Source organism: Gasterosteus aculeatus, chromosome 16, assembly GCF_964276395.1.
Source record: "Gasterosteus aculeatus chromosome 16, fGasAcu3.hap1.1, whole genome shotgun sequence".
NCBI lineage: Eukaryota > Metazoa > Chordata > Actinopteri > Perciformes > Gasterosteidae > Gasterosteus > Gasterosteus aculeatus.
The window spans coordinates 6825497-6845349 of record NC_135704.1 but is presented as its reverse complement, the minus strand read 5'-3'; the positions used below and the strand labels follow the sequence as shown (position 1 = coordinate 6845349).

Genomic DNA, 19853 nt, shown 5'->3' with positions numbered 1-19853 from the left:
TCCCTCTAACCAATGAGCGTGTAGGAAAGGGGGCGGGAATCAGGTCGTTTCCGCCGTGGGTCTCATGTCTGTTTATGAATCGATTCAACGGGGTCAGCTGTCAAAAAGACACGTCCAAGTCAGTATCTAACTCATATTTAGCTGTTTACTCTCATTGATACTTTGCTCAGTAGGATTTTGTTGAAGCTAATGAGGAAGTGGAGTTTTATTAGAATGCTAACGACTCAATGCAACTCAGATAGGTTCCATAGCAATTCATTTAGCTAATGGTAACATCAGTAAATTTAATCTAGAAAGAGGGCGAAAGAGTTCGATTATCTGGTTCGGGCGATATCACGTTCCTATAATGAGTTGAATTGTTTGTGACTAAAATAACCACTTCAGTGTTTCTGTAAACTGGCACTTGATTAGTTAGTAGAAAATCTACTAATCTACTAACTAAATCTACCAACGTTAATGTTGAAGTACAGAAATCAGGGCTTGTATCTCTTGTTTCAATCAAGATCAAGCTTGTTAAATGCAAAGGGTCGAGCATTCGTTTGCCTAGCTTAATGCTCTTAATGCTCTGCTTCTTGGCAAACATCGGTTTTTCTTACAAGTTTGCTGCAAATGCCACAAAATAATAACACCTGCTCATTTAATTGTCGTCATTGCAGGCCGGAACCCTTGCCTGTATTTTAATTGACATAAATGAAATTGGCTTAACATGTTTTAGATGTTTTGTTAAGACCCTCAGAGATGCATTTGGACCCTTCTGAAAACAATATCAACAACAACAACAACAACAACCAAGAGCAGTCTTAAATGACTTTTTTGCATCAATTTGTGTAGTCCTAAAAAGCAGACATGAATGTGTTCAAACCTTTTGTCTTTACATTCTGTGGCATCAATTTTTACATTGAAATTCTTGAGGAAGCGAGACCATGAAGCAGCTGCCTGCGGATACTGTGCGGCTGTTGTCGAGCTCCCAGGTCATCACCTCTGTGGTGAACGTTGTGAAAGAGCTGATGGAAAACTCCCTGGATGCCGGGGCTTCCAGCGTCGACGTTAAACTGGTACGGTACCCGAAGGACCTTAGAACGAGGAGAAACGTATTTATAAAAACATGATTAAATAGTAAATGTTGAACTAGAAGTAGTGTTGCCTGCTATATGAAAGAGTACATCTATAATTTTTGTCACAGGAAATGTACGCATGTTTATCTTCATGCCTATTTTGCTGCAATATTGTTGTTGTCATTTGTAAAATACCAGCATAGAGCACAATGTTAAAACAATACGCTGATATAAAGACATTAAAGATTGTTAATCCTCACCAGTTAAAGTACTCATTTTGGCAGTCTATAAGTAACATTACATTTTTGCAGGAGAACTCCGGTTTGGACCGGATAGAAGTGCGGGATAACGGCCATGGAATCAAAGGTGAAGATACTCCTGTGATGGCCGCGGCGCACTTTACTTCAAAGATCTGCAGCACGGAGGACCTGGAGATGCTGGAGACGTATGGCTTCAGAGGAGAGGCGCTGGGCTCTATCTGCTCCGTGGCCGAGGTGGGAAGTGTTTAAAAAGTCCTTCTGTTACTTCCCGAACAAAAGAAAAAAAGAGACAGGATGTTGCGCATACTGGTCTGTAAGTTGTGTACATGCACTGAGCTAAAAGCAAAGTTCAGAAAACTATTGATGCCTGCGTTTATATTAATGTAGAGATAACAGGACTTTTTGATTTATCAGTATATGTATGAATGAATGTATGAAATATACCCCCTTAATACAGTATATAAAGTGGGATTGTTGGCAACCTGATGTTTTATTGTAATCTTTACTTTAAGGTGACTGTCGTCACAAAGACAGAGGCGGATGACATCAGCACCCAGTACACGCTTAACTTCTCAGGGGAGATTGTCTCTCAGAAGCCGTCTCACTTCGGTCAAGGCAAGGCACCAATCCAATCGGTCTAATATTGTTTTTTACTATGAAAGGTTTCAGAAAAAGACACTCTTTGACAGGTGGCCACCGGAGTCCTTTAACCTTGTTGCACAAGAAGTACATTTTATGTCAAAAGCTGTCGCACAACTCTGCTCTTTGTGTTTTTTAGGCACAACAGTGAGCGTACTGAAGCTTTTCAAGAACATTCCGGTGAGACGTCAATACTACTCCTCTACAAAGAAGTGCAAGGAGGAACTGAAGAAAATACAGGACCTGCTGACGGCCTACGCCATTATAAAGCCGGAGTTGAGGCTCACGCTCATTCACAATAAGGTCAGTTACTCAGTAACATCTATTCTGATCACTTTCAAATAGCAGCATACAAATATAAACACAATATTTATTATTTGCGGTCAGCAATGGTAACTCATTTTAAACTCCTGTTCACTTAACGGGATAATATAGACAAGTTTAATAGTGATGCAGGGATCAAATCCCAGCGCATCTCCATGCACAGCGTCCACTAGATGTCCTCATTAGTCTTCAAATGGACCAACATCACTGGCTCAAAATCAACTAATATTAGTTAACACCAATCACACCCTTTTTGTTGGTGAGTCATGTATTTAAAGTGTAGTGTCGGGGCGAGTTGTGTAAAAGTATTTAGAACCCATGTGAAATGAAATACTATGTAGGAATATTGACACACAGGAACATTATTTAGATGTAAGAGGGAAAGAAGGTGTGCTTGATTCCATGAAGCATGTCGCTACTCCTGCTGCTGCTGATACATTCAATTCATAAAGCACTTCCTAAAAATGAGCGGCTTCCAACAAAATAAGGTATTAACATAATGCGACTGGAGTAACTTTTAACCCTACATTTAATACAAATGGTATATATAGAGATGAATCCGCCCTCTTAAATGTAAAAACCTGTAATCAAACCCTGTTACACACTTGTACCCAATTGTAAAATTCACTCATAATTAGGTCAAACCTTCTAACTGTAGGGTTATAAGAGCACATTCAGGAGCTTGTTAGGCAGATTATTAATCAAAGACCTTCCTGAAGACAGTAGTTGTCTCCAGCCCTTCTGTCGCTTCGTTGTCAGTATTTTCAGCTGGGAAATCGGTACGTGTGATGGAAAATATTCATTCGGCTCGTTGAGGAACACATGAACCATTTACCGGGCCAAGCCAGGACAGATAGACTAACTAGATGGGAAGGTTACCGAGTCCTTTGCAGGCTCTGCTTGAGGAAAGTTCAGGTCATTAAAGGAAACATGTCTCCAAATGTCATGCATGCATAAAATACACCTACCTATTAAGGGACAATAATAAGACTGATAAGGAATCTTTCAATTATCCTCAAAACGTACAAGCTTTCCTGAATACAGTTTACTACATATATGTGTGTGTGTGTATATATATATATATATATATATATATATGTATATATATATATATATTTATCATGGCTGCTGCTGACAATCAGCTGTATTACTTTTTTCTTTACATCGTTCAGTCATCACAAAGTCAGAACATTGCAGCTAAAATAATAGTAGATCCTCACATTGGAAAATTGATTATCGAAGAAGGTAAACTTTCTACAGCTCTGCACTAGTATTTATTAAGTATACTTAGGGAAAGTCTATGTTAACCTCTTGGACAATCACATGATGGAAAATGGCTGTTTGGTCCTTCACCAATGCAGTGATATGGCATTCCGGTGCGGCTTAAAGATGCTCTGTTCTTCTGAAAGGTTCAGTCGTTTTTTCTGGGGTCATTCCATTGCATAATCCAAAATTAATCAGCAGTGGAATTATTTTGCAATTAGACATTTCCATCCCTTATGCCCTTTCCCACCACAGCTAAGCGTAACTGTCAGGTGCTCCGAACACAAATATGGCTGACTGTGAGCTCTGATTTGGCTGATTATGACACCTGAGTAAGTTGCTGCACACAGCTGCGCACTTAACCCCGGATTCGATTTCAGGCTGCAGCCAGTTTGTACACACAAGTGTACAGGTGGTGCGGGTCACGGAGGGGCCACGCGTTCATAGAAATCAGTTTCCAGGTGATTAGAGGAAAGTAGTGGAGACATTTCGTACAGTCAGCACTCGGTTGCCCTTATCCTTTATCTCCAACGCTGCTATTTGGCCTTGTGTCGCGTTTCACAGCTTCTTCAAGAACCGTTTACTGGAGCGATCCATTTACATGGGCCAAATTGCGTATTTAATAGCCGGGACATGCTCTGCAAACAGAGTGCATGCTTTTAGAAATCAACACCCGGGTAATATTTTCACTGGTGGAAACAAACTACTAGCCCACACGTTGTGGGTGTCGACATTGTGTACCTGAAATATGTTGTATCATAACTGGATTAGATGGAATGGTTCATTTATTTTAATGTCAATTAAAAAAAAACAATCTTTTAAATTGGCAAACAAGGACCATTCCACATCTTTTATGTTACATTCTAGCAAATTCTTTGTCGGCTGACAGAAACAAAAGCTATGTTACGAACTTGACCCGTGTTCGTGCAGTGTGACTCGGCTGATCTGACTGGTAATAAATTATTGTTGCAGGTGGTGGTTTGGCAGAAGGCCACGGTGGCCGATCACAGAAGTGCCCTCCTTGCTACCCTGGGCGCCAGCACCGTTGCCAACCTGCTCCCTTGCCACCACCAGCAAGAGCAACCAGAGGTAAGTTAACCACCGAGGTGAGACAGAAAATGAACAAAAGAAAAAAACAGTCATTAGCAATATATTTTTTTAAAAGACAACATTTGCAGTGTACTTTAAGAATTTCTTTAAATGGTCAATTAAAGGCAGCAGCAAATATAATATCTGTCTTGTCTTTAATCCGGATTTAAAGGAGCTGAGGGACTTTCTGGAACGTTGTTATTACATATAACAAGTAAAGGTGGGGGTCGTCGTGGCGCAGGGGCTAGAGAAGGCTTGCTGGGAAGCACAAGGTTGATGGTTTCGATTCCAGGCTGCCCCATGTTCCATGTTGAAGCGTCCCTGAGCAAGACACCTAACCTCTAATTGCTCCCCGGGCAAAAAAATGTGAAAAAGTGTAATGTAAGTCGCTTTGGATAAAAGCGTCTGCTAAATGACCTGTAATGTAATATAATGTAATGTAATGTAAAAAAAGGCAAGTCACAAAAGAGACTAAATACACGTTTTCAGTATTTTGAATGCCCTGAATTTAAAGGGATATTGACTATTTCCTGGAGGCCTGGTGTGATGCAATTAAAAACATTCTTTAGAAAGCTTGGCGGAAGAATGTCAAGGCTGCACGGGGGAAGAACTTAAACGTAACACAATCTCCTCCCGGGTGTTATGGTTCATGGGATCAAATTGTGTCCTGCGGATAGAATTGGTTTTAAGAGGACGCATGGGGAACAGGACCCTTTGCCTAGTACAGAGAACTCGCTACGGAGCCTGGTTGCCGAAACTGAAAATGTTTCTGGATTGCAGCACATTAACAAACACAAAACCTCTTATTACAACCCGTTTTGTCAAGATATTTAAGAAGAAACCGGGGGAATTTAAGAGCGATATACTTTTGATACAGTTGACCCTGTCTGACTGTCGGTTGGACAAAGTCCCCTTCGAAAAAAGGATGTGATTAATGTGGAGGGACAACAAGGAGTGCAATGCACTATGATGTCCCTTTGCCCTTCATGGTGGGGCCGTCATGGCAGATCACCTCAATGTCTTCCTTGTTTTACTTGTCTAATTGTCACTGTCAACGTTAAATGCCCGGTTGAGATGGACGCTCTTTGGGGGGGAAACGAGCGCACGCACGTTACACACTGGGCCGTGAGCTAATAACCTCATCACCAACGCCTGGTCTCAAGCCAGCAAATGTGGTCAGCTGGTGGCCGGCCAACTATTCATTCCTTTGTCCTTTTCTCCCGAGTTCTTTTCCTGATGAAGGGCGAGTGCTTTCGGTTAGCTAAGCTTTGTTGTGCTGACCGTAATTGAATTACCGTCAAGCGGTAACTTTTCTGCTTGGTCACGGTAGGCGCCGTGTGGCTCGCACCTGCCGCCGGGCCGCCAACTAATCGAGCCCGACGGATGTGGAGCAGCCCTTTCCACCCCGTTTCTCTCTCCTCTTCCTCCTCCTTGTTGTTGTTATTTTGCTGCCGCGCTTTGGTGCCCGGTTATGCGAGCGACCTCTCACCTTCCTCTCCCTCTCGCTCCCTTTTCGGCGAACGTTTCTCCTCTTTGTCCCCGACGCCGCGGCTTAGCGATCAAGGGAACCGGGTTGACAACTTCGCCTGGGGCCTCGCTCCGGGAGAGTTGTGAGAGCTGTGCCTCTGCAGAACAACACGTGACGCTCTTCTGCGGGACTACGCGCCGCCGCGGCCCTCCGGGGGCCAGAGGGGCCATTCGTGTTCCCATAAAGTGACCCTAATGAGCAGAAACGGACAGAAGCACATGTGCCCCGACCTGAAACAGCAGTTCATTTCTTAACTTCGTTAGCGTGCGTTGCTGCTAATAACGAGCCCGAGGCCGCGTGTGTGTGTGGGGGTGGGGGGGGGGAGAGGGGGGTCTGTAGAGCATTAAAAGCTCTCCATAATTTCTTACTAGCTTACATTTATAATGTCGTTTTAAGTATAATTGTTCATGAGCTCATGAGAACGGCCTTTGGCGCGGTTGTAGGTGAAAGGTAGTCGCGTACGGCGTGTTCGCAGCAGGGCGTGCACGTCGAGAGGAGCCCGCACACTCGGGTGTCTCACTTGTTTCCAAATTTACTGTAAAAAACAAAACGTAAAGGCGCTGAAGAGTGTTGCTTCACCTCCTTGTCCTCATTGCACCGGGACAGTGGACAGAATGCTGTGACCGGTGCGGAGTGCGTGTTTGCTTGCGCACATCCAGAATTCCCAGCTGTGCAGCTGTGCTGGCGGCGGAATGGATCGGTGGAGGTTATCAAGCGTCCGGGTTTTAAGGGGTCACCTCGTCGTGCCGCCGCGCCACACAGCTGCTGAGCAGGGCTGAAGCTGCCATTCAGGAAACGTCCAATTCAGCGCTCTGTTACAACCGTTTTCTGCTGTGAAGTGTCCGTTTTTCCTGGTTTATGTACGACACCTTATTTGTTTAATATTCTCATTGTTTTGTATTTCATTCAGTTGCTTTTAGATGGATTTTTTCCAAAGCCTGGAGCGGATTACTCCTCAACCAGCAATTCCAACCCTGACAAAACATTTATATTTGTCAACAGTCGGCCTGTCCACCAAAAAGACATAATGAAGGTAGAATCTTTCTGGGTAACTCCCGACAACACAATTCCTACAACCACACTCTGTTAATCTAATCTATTTATATGTTTTTGACCTGCACCCTTTATCCCGCACTGTGTGTGTGTGTGTGTGATCGATGGTCAGTTGCTACGTCAACACTACGCCGCTCAGTATCCCGATGACCCGGCCCGAAACCGCTATCCCACCGCCATGCTGAAAATCACCGTCCCACCATCCTCAGTCGACGTCAATCTGACTCCGGACAAGACCCAGGTTCTTCTCCATAACAAGGTAGCTCTGTCGCTAAATCTGTTCGGATGCCGTCCGAGGCGAGATCCAGCCTGGCTTTATTTTTTAACGGGGAACAGGCCCTCGGCTGCCACGCGCCGCTGGATAATACATGTGTCCGTATCGTATCGTGCTCCCTTTTGAAACGCAGGAGGCCGTGCTCACCGCGGTAGAAGCGTTACTGGTTTCTCTCTATGGCTACCGGGCCGACGGCGACCCCCCGGCGGAGAAGCAGGCCGGCCTCGAGACACCCCCCTCGCCGCCCGGCTCTGTGCGGGCCGACGCTTTGCCGCCAGACCAAAGTGCGGAGCGGCACGCCGGCCTCGCCGGTCGCCGCGGTAACCTCCCCAACAGCGGCGGCGACGCCGCCCCGTCGGCGGGAATAAGCGCTGATGCTTCGCTGTGCCGCCGGACCTCTGACGGCAGCTCTTCGTCGTCCGTGGCGGAGGACTGGGTCGTCAACCAGATCCCAGCTGGCGTCGAGTGCAGCGCGTTCTTCCACGCCGACGAGACGGCCCAGAGCGCTCGGGCGGCGACGGTGGGTTTGGTGGAGAGACTCGAGGACGAGGACAAGGCCGCAGGCGCGGTCTCGAGTGAAGGCCGGATATCGGCCGCGGACTGGAGCCGGGGGACGGCTTTGATCGACCCGGCGACACGAGAGCCCCTGCGGCCCGTCGAAATCCATCAAGCGCCGAGGAACGGTGCCCCCGACTGCGAGGTCGAGGGTCGGAGCAGCTCGAACAGAAAGATGCTCAACGCCATCACAGAGAAGCGGGCCTCTCTGACGGCCTACGACCTGATCAGCAACCGCGCCACGAGGGCGCCGCTGACTCCCGTCGCCCTGTTCGAGAAGGAGGCCAGAGCGGAGGTCCTCAGGGAGAAACCGACGGCCAGCCTGCTGGATGTCAGCGGCGCCGTTCACGAGAGGTGGAAAAATCTGAGGGAGGAGGACCGTAAGAAGTGAGTTACCAGGCTCTCGTCTTTCCAAGCGTTTTAAAAAATGTGTTACTTGCAGGGCAAAGAGAGGAGGGGAGGGGGGGACCTGTCATTTTCACGTGTACTGTCTGGAAATTGTGTTGATGCGAGTTATGTTACTAATTTCCACTCTCACTCATTTCCAGCGTCTAAAAGTGTAGATGACATTTACCGAAGTAGAAGATTTACCACTAATGGTAAAACATGTCCTCTATTTCCAAAGTACGCTATCTACCCAGAGAATACACGCTTCTCACATTGCAGTTGTCTTGATCTGCCATACAATAGATCCCTTACAGGAATGAGACACTATGACACTCCTGATTTCTAAAAAAAATAAAAAAATAGAAGTTTTCAGATTCTAGTCTCTCTGTCCATATAAAATATCACCCTATTTCACAAGTAGTATGAGCAGTGAGCCATAGTCGGCCAGTCAACCTCGGACTTGGCACAGAAGAGATGGATGTGTTTTTTCCCAAACCTCGCTCCATCAGAGTCAAAAGGTGAATTTGCCTCCGACTCAAGTGTAAAAAAAGTCCAAAAAACAAAGAAAGAAATGTTGCTACTATTGGTCACAGAGCGCCGCACACAAATCTTTCGCAATCATTTGATTGTATCGAAACCAAAAAGGAAAGGAAGTTGAATCTGGTCACATGGCCTCTGGTAACCTCTCCAATGGTCCAGATGCTCGGCCCGATCAGCAAAATAAACGGCATAGCGTGCTGCCTACCTGCTGAGCTCCTCGGCAAAGAAGCTATGACAGCGTATAGAAAAAAAGACATCTGGTTAGAATCCTGTCTTGTTACTGTTACTTGTGCTGTTACTGTCGTCTTAAACGTGAAACAAGCACTATGCTCCACTAAGCTAAGGTAACCCTAATGACATCACTTGGGTTATTTTCTCAGCGTCTTTGGCGTTCTCCCTTGCGACGAATGAACCGAACTTCATGTCTAAAATCGGCGGGGGGGCCTTTGGATGGAGCCTTGTTTTAACCCCGGTGCTTGGGCATATTTTTGCAATACAAATAGTGAAATCAGTGCGTGCTTAAACGGTAACCCTAAACGCTTGTCACTACTGTTGTAACTCAAAGAGACTCTGTTGAACAGGTATGAGGAGAAGGCCCAAAAACACCTGGAACACCACGACCAAAGGACCAAGTTGGCCTCTGCCGAGGGCCACAGAGGGGCGAGTGGGAGCCCCTCGAGGGGCCCCGCACAGGGCCAGAAACGCAAGGCCCCGCTGTCCAACCAGCAGCTGCTGGACCAGCTCTTCGCTGCACAGCCCCAGAAGAAGGCGAGGAGCCCCGCGCCCAAACCCTCGCAGCTCCTCCCCTGCAGCGTAGCTGCCCTTCGGCTGCAGCTCCAGCGCCTTTCATCCCAGCGCAGCGCAGTGCCACGGGGCCTCCGTCTTGTAAACCGGCTGGCCTCTCAGAGCGCCTGGGTCATTTTATATGGTCAGAGGCTCATGTTGTTAAACCCATTTCGAGTGGAGGAGGCCTTACTGTTTAAGAGACTCCTAGAGAATAATATACTTCCAGCAGTGAGTCTCCAGAACCCCATACAGTTAACAGATGGGTAACGTATCAGCCGCTTCTCACCTGCAAATTGCACACCCTTTGGAGAGCTGCACGCTCATCCAATTTAGTTACACACACACTTGCTTGAGATCTTTTTTTTTTAATAAATAAATAAATCACAGTCCTTGATGTTGAACATCTCCTTGTCTCTCTTTTATAGAATTCTAGGGGGGGCTGAATATGCTGAGGCTTTGTGCAATATGGAGAAACGGAGCCCCGAGCTAAACGGAGGGGCCTTGTTCTGTGATCCCCGGCTGCTCGCTAACGGGTTTGAAATCAGACTCACTCCAGGTAAATTGTAAACAGGAATACTGAGTGTAACGCTGTTATATGAGGAAGTCTAATACGATGGAACCCTCAGAAAACAGGGCTTAGTTTCATTATGTTGTGGTTGGGTTTTTAAAGGTCTAATGGATTATTAGACCTTTAAATGACCTTTCAGTCATTTTTAAATGTCACAGAAACAGTCCCGAGTAACTGGATTACAGGCAATTATTTCTGACCGTTTTTGGTGTCAGATAAGTCTCAGATCAAATTTAGATATTCCCATTCTTTCAACAAATGTGTCCATTATGAAGAACTATGAAGAATTAAATAGAGACATTTTTAATCACGCTTATTAAATAGAGACGTTTTTCATCATGATGATTAAACATATTTTTAGTGTTGTCTTTTACAATGAATCAGTTGAATCAGTATGATTAACACATTCTGAATATTATTATTATGTACATTGATCAAATCATCTTTTTTCACACACACATAAAAGGAGTAAACTACAGTTTTGTGAGTTCTATTTGATGTGAGCCGTTATCTTAATATTTACCAAACTTACCATATTAACCAAAAACCTAATATCTAAAACATTTAAGACGAAGAATGCAGATAAGATACAATGCATCTGATCTGATAGCGTAATTCTTGAAGAAAAAGCATAGTTTTTCTTCAAGGAGATCACACTTCTGATCTTTAAATTGATGTAATGTAAGAATAAACCCTAACATCTCCAATTAAACTTGTTTTTGTTGGCTTCTTCATCCTAATGGGACATTATTTCTCCGTCCTGCGTGTGAGGGTTGCACAGTGTCCCGTGAGCGTTGGTTGTTTTTGTTGCTGGAACGGTTCACCTCAGTTGACATCGGATCTCTGCCGGACTGAGTGGTCTCACAGTGGGTTTGTACCCCAGTGGGTACAATGTGCTCAGAATGGTTGCCCTTTGAAAAATTCCAGGAATTTTCATTTGGTACCTGCCAGCCTCGGTGGGTGTGCATGCGAGTGGGGTGCAACGTAAGCTGCACAAATATGGAGGTTTCGTTGCGAAATGCTGCATGTCCTAGTCTTAAACCGTTATTGCTTTCTACGTATTTATTTTAAGCCAATTTACTGGACTACGCAGTGTTGCACAGGCAACTCATCCACCATAGACGTATGTAAGTTAAAATATTATACCAGATCTAAGTTTATTTTGCATCCAAAGTCATGTGTCACAAACATAAATTGTGCATGAATTTCCTCATAAAGTGAAAAGCTATCATTCTTCCACCCTACAAGACAACTTCCTTCCAGTCTGCTGGGCCTTCTATTAGTCATTAAGCACTCCATTTGGCCCTTCGCTTGTTTGACTTGGTCCTCATTCCAGCCGTAAACTACAATATTTATTTATTATTCTTTCCTGAAGATAGTAGTAGCGTCTGGAGTATATTTATCCTTGTTTTCTGCTTGTTTTGGCCAGGCCTCACGTCGGCCGAGAGACATCTGGAAGTGACAGCAATGGCAGACTGCGTGCCTTTCCTCGGCGTGGAGGACCTCAGGGAGATCCTGACAGCAGTTCTTCACAGGAAGGCCCGGACGCTGCAAGAGTGCCGGCCGCTTAAAGTCAAAAACTACCTGCAAGTGAGAGACGCTTTGAATTAAGCTAAGCAGTGGATGACGTTTTTGCTCTAATGTGTCGGAGATGGATATATATATATATATATATATATTTGTCTCTTTTACCTCACAGGGTGAAGCGGTACGACTTGCCCGTCAGTTACCTACAAATCTATCCAGGGAGGATGTGGAGGAAACCCTTCTACGGATGCACCAGCAGCTCGCTGGGAGCAACCAGACCTGCATCCACGGACGGCCGTTCCTCCGACACCTGTCAGACATTCCTTCCACAGACCAGGAAGCTAAAGCTCTGCTGAGGCCTTTGGAGCTGTAGGAGGAAGACACCTCAATCCAAAAATATCAGCAGTGCATCTACGAAGCAGCCGCCTCGTTTTAAAGTGACTGATATTTGCAGTGTGTTATTTTCATTCTGCCCAAAGGATGGCCAACTTTGTTATAGAACAGAACATCCAAAATAAAATAATTTGTCCACATTTGATCAAACATTCAACTCATGTCAACCCTAATTGTCCATTTATATTTTGTTCTACCATTTTGCAATATTTGACCTGTAGTTCATTTTACACAGAATTGATGAAGTAAAACTATGATGTTTAATCTCTGATCAAATAATCTCAGTTTAAAAGAGAATCCTATTTTTCACAGGGCATTAAAAAGACGGTGGGGGGGTTATGGTTTGGCTTGGCCGTGGAAGCATGCAGTTTATAATCCTCAAACAGTATAGATGAAGAATGAAAACGTGTGTCTAAGCATTTGACAAGAGCTTTTCATAGATTATGTTGTCAGTTAGTGACCAATAGTCGGGGACCAGATTTGAGTTGAGTTGAGTTGAGTTTTACTCAGAAATAGCAACTGATTTCCAAAACATTTCCAAATATCAGACAGTGTTCATCCGGATTTTGATATGTAGAGAAAGGCAAAACAAACTTAATAGTGCATCTACAGGAAATCTATTAAACTTTGTTTGCAGTTTACTGGCACGAAAATAACTATATATATATATATATATATATATATATATATATATATATAGTTCTCTTACAAAAAATTAGCCAGAATATCTCTTTGTTTGAATTTTATGTTTCGGTTTCGTAGATCAATTTATTTTATATTTTGCATTTACTTTGATCAACAAAAGCCTTCTGCAGAGAGACCTCTGAGGTCTCTCTGCAGGTCTCTGCAGGTCGCAGACCCCTCTGACCCCTTGACTTTACTTGGGTCACGTAGGCAGAGTATCTTACCCATGAGCCTCATTGTGGTTATTGGTGAGCTCCAAGCTCCAACCATAGTCCTTTTCCCTCAATTAGTCGCCCTTTTCTATTGACAGATAGTTGTATATTATCCCTGGCTGCAATAAATGCTTCAGACATTTACACTTCAATCATTTAGCCACAAAATTGATCAAATCCTTAACACTGCTTTAACTTGTAGTGCAGCCACCTCCTGAAGACGTCAATCACGTCATCATTGAGGTTTCCTGTTGGCAAACAAAGTCAAAGCATATTAGCAATTATTTTTTTCAACATCAGTACAATTTCTTAATATTTCCAATAGGCCTTATGTACTGAGTAGTGGCGTAACCCGTATCACCTTTTCACATGGACACTGAATCCCACCGCGGGGAAGAGTGCAACCTGACCCCTCGCCTTATGATAATATTATAGTTAGGGCCGTGAAAGGTCAAACCCCAGCACACGTCTTGTTTTACGTGGCCTCTGCTGAGAGAACCCACAGATGGCTTCAGCATTGCTGCAGGGCCAACGCTCCGCACAGTGCCTCTGGGAAGGGGATAAATGCCAGCGACGACCTCTCGCCCTCCTCTAACCCTTCGACCCGCTCAGCTTTTTTGCGCCTCACTCTTGCACGGACTCTTGTTCGAAACTTCTCACACCTCAGTTGCAGGTACAGAAAATGTGTACAGAATTGCGCACGGCAGCAGGATGTACTCGGTACGCGGTGCCTTCGGCACCCAAGGGGCATAGCAGAGTAATTGGCGAGGATTCACTGACGATCGTTTTTTGACCATGTGACCGCACTGTTTAAAAAGTCTGCAATAGTTCATTTTACCAGCTGTCTTTAAAAAAAAACAACCCACCTGTTTCACTGTTTTTGACATTTTCTACAAGCACATTGAGGTATTCGCTAATGATTAACCCAACGTTATGAACTGTGTAAAGGAAACGTTTTGGAAGGCGCACAAAATGTTGAATATCCGAGCCATGATACAAGAAGTCATTTCATATACAACGTCAGCAAGACAGTTATTTGTTCTCAGATTACCGCCCTAATGTGCACAGCTACTGCTTCTCAAGTTGTAATCAGCAGCCCGGGCAACTGTACACCACTCATAACCCAGAGGCAACAGTGTGCAGAGTCATCAAATCCAAAATAAAATTACATGAACTAAATTTAACACCTTTAACGCTCTATTTTAGGAACGGTTATGAGAAGTGGTCACATAGAAGCCCGGCACCGGGTGCCAACAACACCTGTTTCTGTTTAGAAATGTGCAACTTAATGGAGAGAATGTAGTGATCACATGAGAAAATAGCATGACGCATCGTCAGAAGACTCAGATGCCATCGGCACATTGCAAAGACTAGATCTCCACACGATGTCGGAACACAAACACACACACACACACACACACACACACACACACTCGTTTTCAATGTTCAGAATCCAGAGAGGATTTTTTAGTAACATCCCCAAAACATCAACAAGTAAACTGTGATCATGTGTTTCCCCATGACGGAAGCCTTTTACCATGTGCAGCCGTTCGGAGCAGCCACAGACATGTACGGACAAATCTTTAAACAAACTGCTTTGTATCAAGCATACGCTGGTCTCTAACCAACGCATATCTGATTAAAGCTAAGTCTGTCTAATGCCTGACAAAAATACACTTTAAAATCACAATCTGAGTGATTTTCAACTGATAATTCAATGTAAATTTGCTTGGATTCTGCTACTAACGTTTATCATTTTTACCTGCACAACCCAAATAGACTAATCTAATATGCTATGATGCTCACTAGGGCAATGCTCTGTCCTTGTTCTCCATTAGCTCTGTTGTGATTTAGCATATTAGCATGAGAACGTCGTACAGGTGTTTACTAATCAAAGTACTGGTAAAGTTATGGGATCACATTATTATAATCTGAATCAATTTACACTAATAAGCCCTCTTGAATTGTCTGGGTGTGTACAGACTTTGATTGACAGCTTCTTAGTTAGTTAGTTGTGTTACGCAGTATGATTGTATATCCACCTACTTCCAGGAAAGGCTTCTGTGTTTTACCTTCTAAAAAATAGTCGCCATAGTTGGTGCTTTCAACTGTCGATTACTAAAACTACTTCTCCAAAACCAAAACCCAGTACACACACACATCAACGCCAAACTTCTCCAGAAGGACTTAAGAAAGCTTCATAGACTGTTAACCACACCATGGTCCATATGGGACCAACAATAAAATCTTGCATCTAAGTTTGTGTTTTTCAGCTGGTAATTGGTGCTGGTGCCCTGTTGTGACTGTGCACTTTTCTGCCAACCACAGAAGAGCCACTTAGTTCTTTTTACGGGCTTCAGGCACACACTAATGTGATGGGCGTTAAAACGCCACAGGTTCTCAACTGTTGGAGAATTTACTGCCACACCACATTCAATTTCATGGGTCAAGGGCATCCACAGTGGGGCCATCAGGTCTGCTCTTTTTTTCATTTTTAATCACTTGACAACAATTCCCACAGCAAGTTTAGAAGTTGTGCTTCAAGACTTGCTACTGGAAAGGCACATTTCACTTAGTTTACGTAAAGTACATTTACACAAATTCACAGGGCAAAAGAATCAGGCTCCTATGCGCAACCAAACTCTGCTTTCAAGGAATATCAGGCCAGTAGAACATGTTGACTTCAGACTTTTGAGAGAATCCAACCTATAAATAAACAGTGTTTATTTTTCAAATAAATATGCCGCTAACACACCGAAACATTAATTAAACCAGCCTGTGCGCAGACGGTCTCCACAGAGGCGTAACTCTTGAAAGTCCTGCTTGACTCAGGGACGTCACTCAACTGAACTTCCTACAATAATCTGTAGAAATGTACCATAAATGATATTACTGAGATTTCAGGATTCATCCCGGCCCCTTGACACATACCTGATACCTCTCTACATCCGTCTGTGTTAAGAGCATAGGCGTAGTGTTGAGAGACAGGAGGTTTCCATAATCTGACCTCCCTTAGTCTCCTTGGAGGAACATCTATTCTTCATCACTGTCAACCCTTCGTCCCCGGAGATACGATGCTTTGCTGCTTTGGACCTTGGATGAATTTTGGCCACATTTTTCGCTGGTCACCTAACCCTTCCTCGCAAACAAACGCTGACTTTGAGGAATTTTGTCAACATATCTGGCGTTAAACCCCAAATTTGTCCTGTCTCCAAAACGTTCAGTGGCCTTACAAAGTCATTAATCATGTGATAGCTTCCCAGAGGTGACTGTCAGTCTCGGGGTAGGAATAGTGATTCCTCATCCCGTAAGTGAAACAGCAAGCGGAGAGCGGACGGAAAGGATTAATCACTGGGGAAGTGAAGACAGCAAGCATTCAGCAGCTGGCCATCTGGCCCTTATCGTGTCCTACGCTGCTTGATTTTATTGCTTTTCACTGCTTTCCGTAGACCCAGGAGGGATTTTCACAAACAACCTGTCAATCAGGCTCGAGGTGATCTAATGGTTGGTGAGGTGATTTAATCGTGCAACTTGAACATCATGGCCACATAATACAAAGTTTACCAGTGGCACATTGTTCAAGTGACCCTGGACATTGGACTCTCAGTACTGTGTGATATTTAAGTTACTGATTGTAATACTTTGTCTGGAAAAACGTTAATTAAAATGTTCCCAAAGTTGTCACATAAAACTGTATTTTTAATCTACTAGTGAGCAAACCTAATGGATGGACCTCCCCATCTACAACATGACGGTTTCTGTAATTTAATGATGTTATAAGCCTGGCAGTGGTAAAAAAGAGACCATTTTAGTACGGTGGCCCTGAAGTGCAAATCACAACGAAAATAGGAAAACACAACGACGTTAACTTCTTACGGAAAGAGTAGGACCCATCTAGTAGAGGACGGACCCCGGATTGGACAGACGGACTGACTGTCTTTTAACCCTCTTAATCCGAAGCCTTCCGCCGGCGACGGAAAGTGACGTGGAGGATTCAAATTACCGTGACTCCTTAACTATTTGCACAATCGACGTAATTCTAATGGATTCTGAAAGCTGAGAAATGCCGCTTTCTAGATTCCACATTTTATCTTTAAAACCTCATGGCAGCCCCCGCTACATGTTGGGTTACTGATAATAATCTACGAGGGTGAAGACAAAACATATCACTTAATAACTGTAAGGAGACAAAAAGACACTTGCAGTTAAGTTAAAATGTTATCTGTTAACCCACACAGATGCTTTTAGGGAGGATCTTTGGGCGTAAATAACAACAGTATATGCCAAACGTAGATGGTACATCATATCTAAAAGCCAGGAACCTGAAGATTAAGAGATGCAGATGCATTTCAGCAGTGTATGTCAATTATTATCATAAAAAACAATTCATATATTCAGTGAAATAAATTGAGAAAGTGTCTATGGTGTTAGAACATTATGATGGCAGCATATGATGCCATCTCTCGTGCGCTATTTGGTCTTAGAGGTTGTTGCAATGATTTGTTGGTTGAAAGGTTTAATGTTACCACCGTTGAATCGATTGAAAATGATCAGAAACTCATCTGTTATTTGACATCAAATACTTTATCTTACATTTGTATTTTTGGCGATTGGACGGCAACTGTTAACCAAAAAAACATTATGTTTCCAGTTTCTGGTTATACATTTCCATGAAGCTGTCATTGTCCTCTCAATGGGTAATTTTATACACAATTGTCTAGTTTTTCAATATGGTCTCTACATTCCAGTCATCTAATTCCAAGTTCAAAATACTAAAATACAGCACAAATAATTCAGTTATACTGCATGTTTATTGCCCAGAACTCATGGATTTATATTAAAGAGGGCGTGTCTGTAAAGGAGGAGTACACATGTACGCATTATTTTCCCTGCTACGGCAGACAGTCATCACTGTGATCCCGCGGGTTTCAGAGGATGTCATACATCACTATTTGAGGAGCTTAAGTTGTTACGTTTTGTTCCTGTTGAGGGGGGGGGGGTAAAATAATGTCTGTGCATTTTTGCTGTAAACATTGTTTATTTATAATTCATGATATCACCCAGAAACGTTCGCTTCTGTCTCTTCATCTGTCGTCAGTCTTGAACCGTGTTGTTATCGAGGAAGATCTTTGCCGCAGAGCAATCTGCCAGCAGTTACTATTCCCCAGAGGATTTGCGCTTCTGTTAAAATACTCCAGATGTTTTTGCATACACCTGGCAAGCCCCCTTTCTCCCAACCGGTAGTCCATGTCCCGTCACCACAGCCAGGACAGGGCATCCCCTCGTTTGTCCAGATGTGGGGGAAATCTGGAGGCCTATAGACATTCTGCTCCTTAAGGTAACTGACTATAAGGGTTTCTGGACAATGAAAATGTAGAGAAGAAAACTCCCTTATTATATGTCATTATATTATATGTTTATTCAAATATTCCTATAATAAAACATGGCAAGTGCAGCTCTAGTTGATGCACGGAAATCATGATCCTGACAATTATCAAACCTTCATTCAAATTTGTATTCAACCTATTGTAAAAAGTTATGAAATATGATTCCTCCATATACAGTAAGTTAACACAGAGAATATAATCATTGTACACACACAATGTGTAAGGTTTAAAGTTAAGGCGAGCAAACAGACACACAGCTGATTGAAGGGACTTTCAGTTTGTCTGTAATGGATAACCACATCCCAACAGACGCTCAACAGCTCTGTCTACAACTCCTGTAAAGCAACTACACTGACCTTCTCTGGAGACCCTTTAGACCTCCCTAAAAAGATTGTTATAAGATGGAATCCCGTGACATTTTCTATAGACATTCCTATGAGACGGAGATTTTAATTCAAATGTTGGGATTTCATTGTTGGCTTTGTGACCCTTTGTGTTTAAAAGGTTTAAAAGGTTGACATTGTTTCTTAGTATTAGATAAGCAGAGCCTGTTTTCGCATTACAATCAAACCTTATTAAGCAACTGTGTCACGCGCCGTTAAATGACAACGGGGATCCTGTCCAATAACGGGGTCTCCAGCTGCCTTGGACTACTCCTTCTCCCCGCCGACATCCCTCTTCCCGTTCTCTCACTCTCACTTCCTCACCTGTCAGAGGTGGAATGTCGCTGGCGGATACAGTCCTCCAGGGTCCGACTGCCGACAGATGTGGCGATGCTCAGTGAAAACGTTTCCCACCTCCTGTTCGCGAAGTCGCTCGAAACAAGCAGACGGCAGACAATTAGTGCAGGACACGTCCGGATGAAATGATGCACCTGAGCATTGTGGAATCATCCAGCTGATTACAGCTGTAGCTTTTTAGCTGAAGTAAAAAGTAAGATGGTTAAAAGGTTCAGGATGGTAAACTTGTTTTTGCACCTCCTTCTGTTTCCAGGTAACTTTTGTGTTTTATATCTAAACAGACATAAATGCCTCAAACATCAACATTCAAATGTGAAAACCCAAATTGTGTAAAATTGCTACTTTGTAGCAGAAAGCCATGAAAAAAGGGACCTGTAATGATGTGTTTATCTATTTCCAAGTCTCATTACACAGCATTAGTAACAATGTGAAAGTGAAGAGCTGGAACCTGTGGAAGAATATTAGATTTATCGAAAGTTCACGTCAAACTGCAGATGGAGAAATCACAGTTCACAACGAAGGAGATAATAGATCTGGAATTGGAAGTTCTCTCTTCTCTTCAATCAGCAACAGACATTTGGCATTTTAC

The 19853-nt window shown here is 43.7% G+C and overlaps 1 protein-coding gene across 2 annotated transcripts; it reads left to right on the top strand.

The window, feature by feature from the left end:
• The first annotated feature begins 14 nt into the window (after positions 1 to 14).
• On the top strand, positions 15 to 12395 carry pms1 (PMS1 homolog 1, mismatch repair system component). Of its 2 annotated transcripts, none has more exons than XM_040201867.2 (13): positions 15 to 118; positions 913 to 1055; positions 1367 to 1549; positions 1828 to 1930; positions 2094 to 2257; positions 4514 to 4630; positions 7069 to 7191; positions 7324 to 7470; positions 7619 to 8427; positions 9549 to 10016; positions 10179 to 10309; positions 11751 to 11911; positions 12021 to 12395. In XM_040201867.2, exons 2-13 carry the CDS (start codon positions 924 to 926, stop codon positions 12219 to 12221), a joined length of 2739 nt encoding a protein of 912 aa, XP_040057801.2. In that variant the 5' UTR covers positions 15 to 118; positions 913 to 923; the 3' UTR covers positions 12222 to 12395. The 2 variants fall into 2 exon arrangements, with proteins under 2 accessions (XP_040057801.2, XP_040057800.2); XM_040201866.2 differs by having other exon boundaries at positions 28 to 118; positions 917 to 1055.
• Positions 12396 to 19853: the final 7458 nt, after the last annotated feature.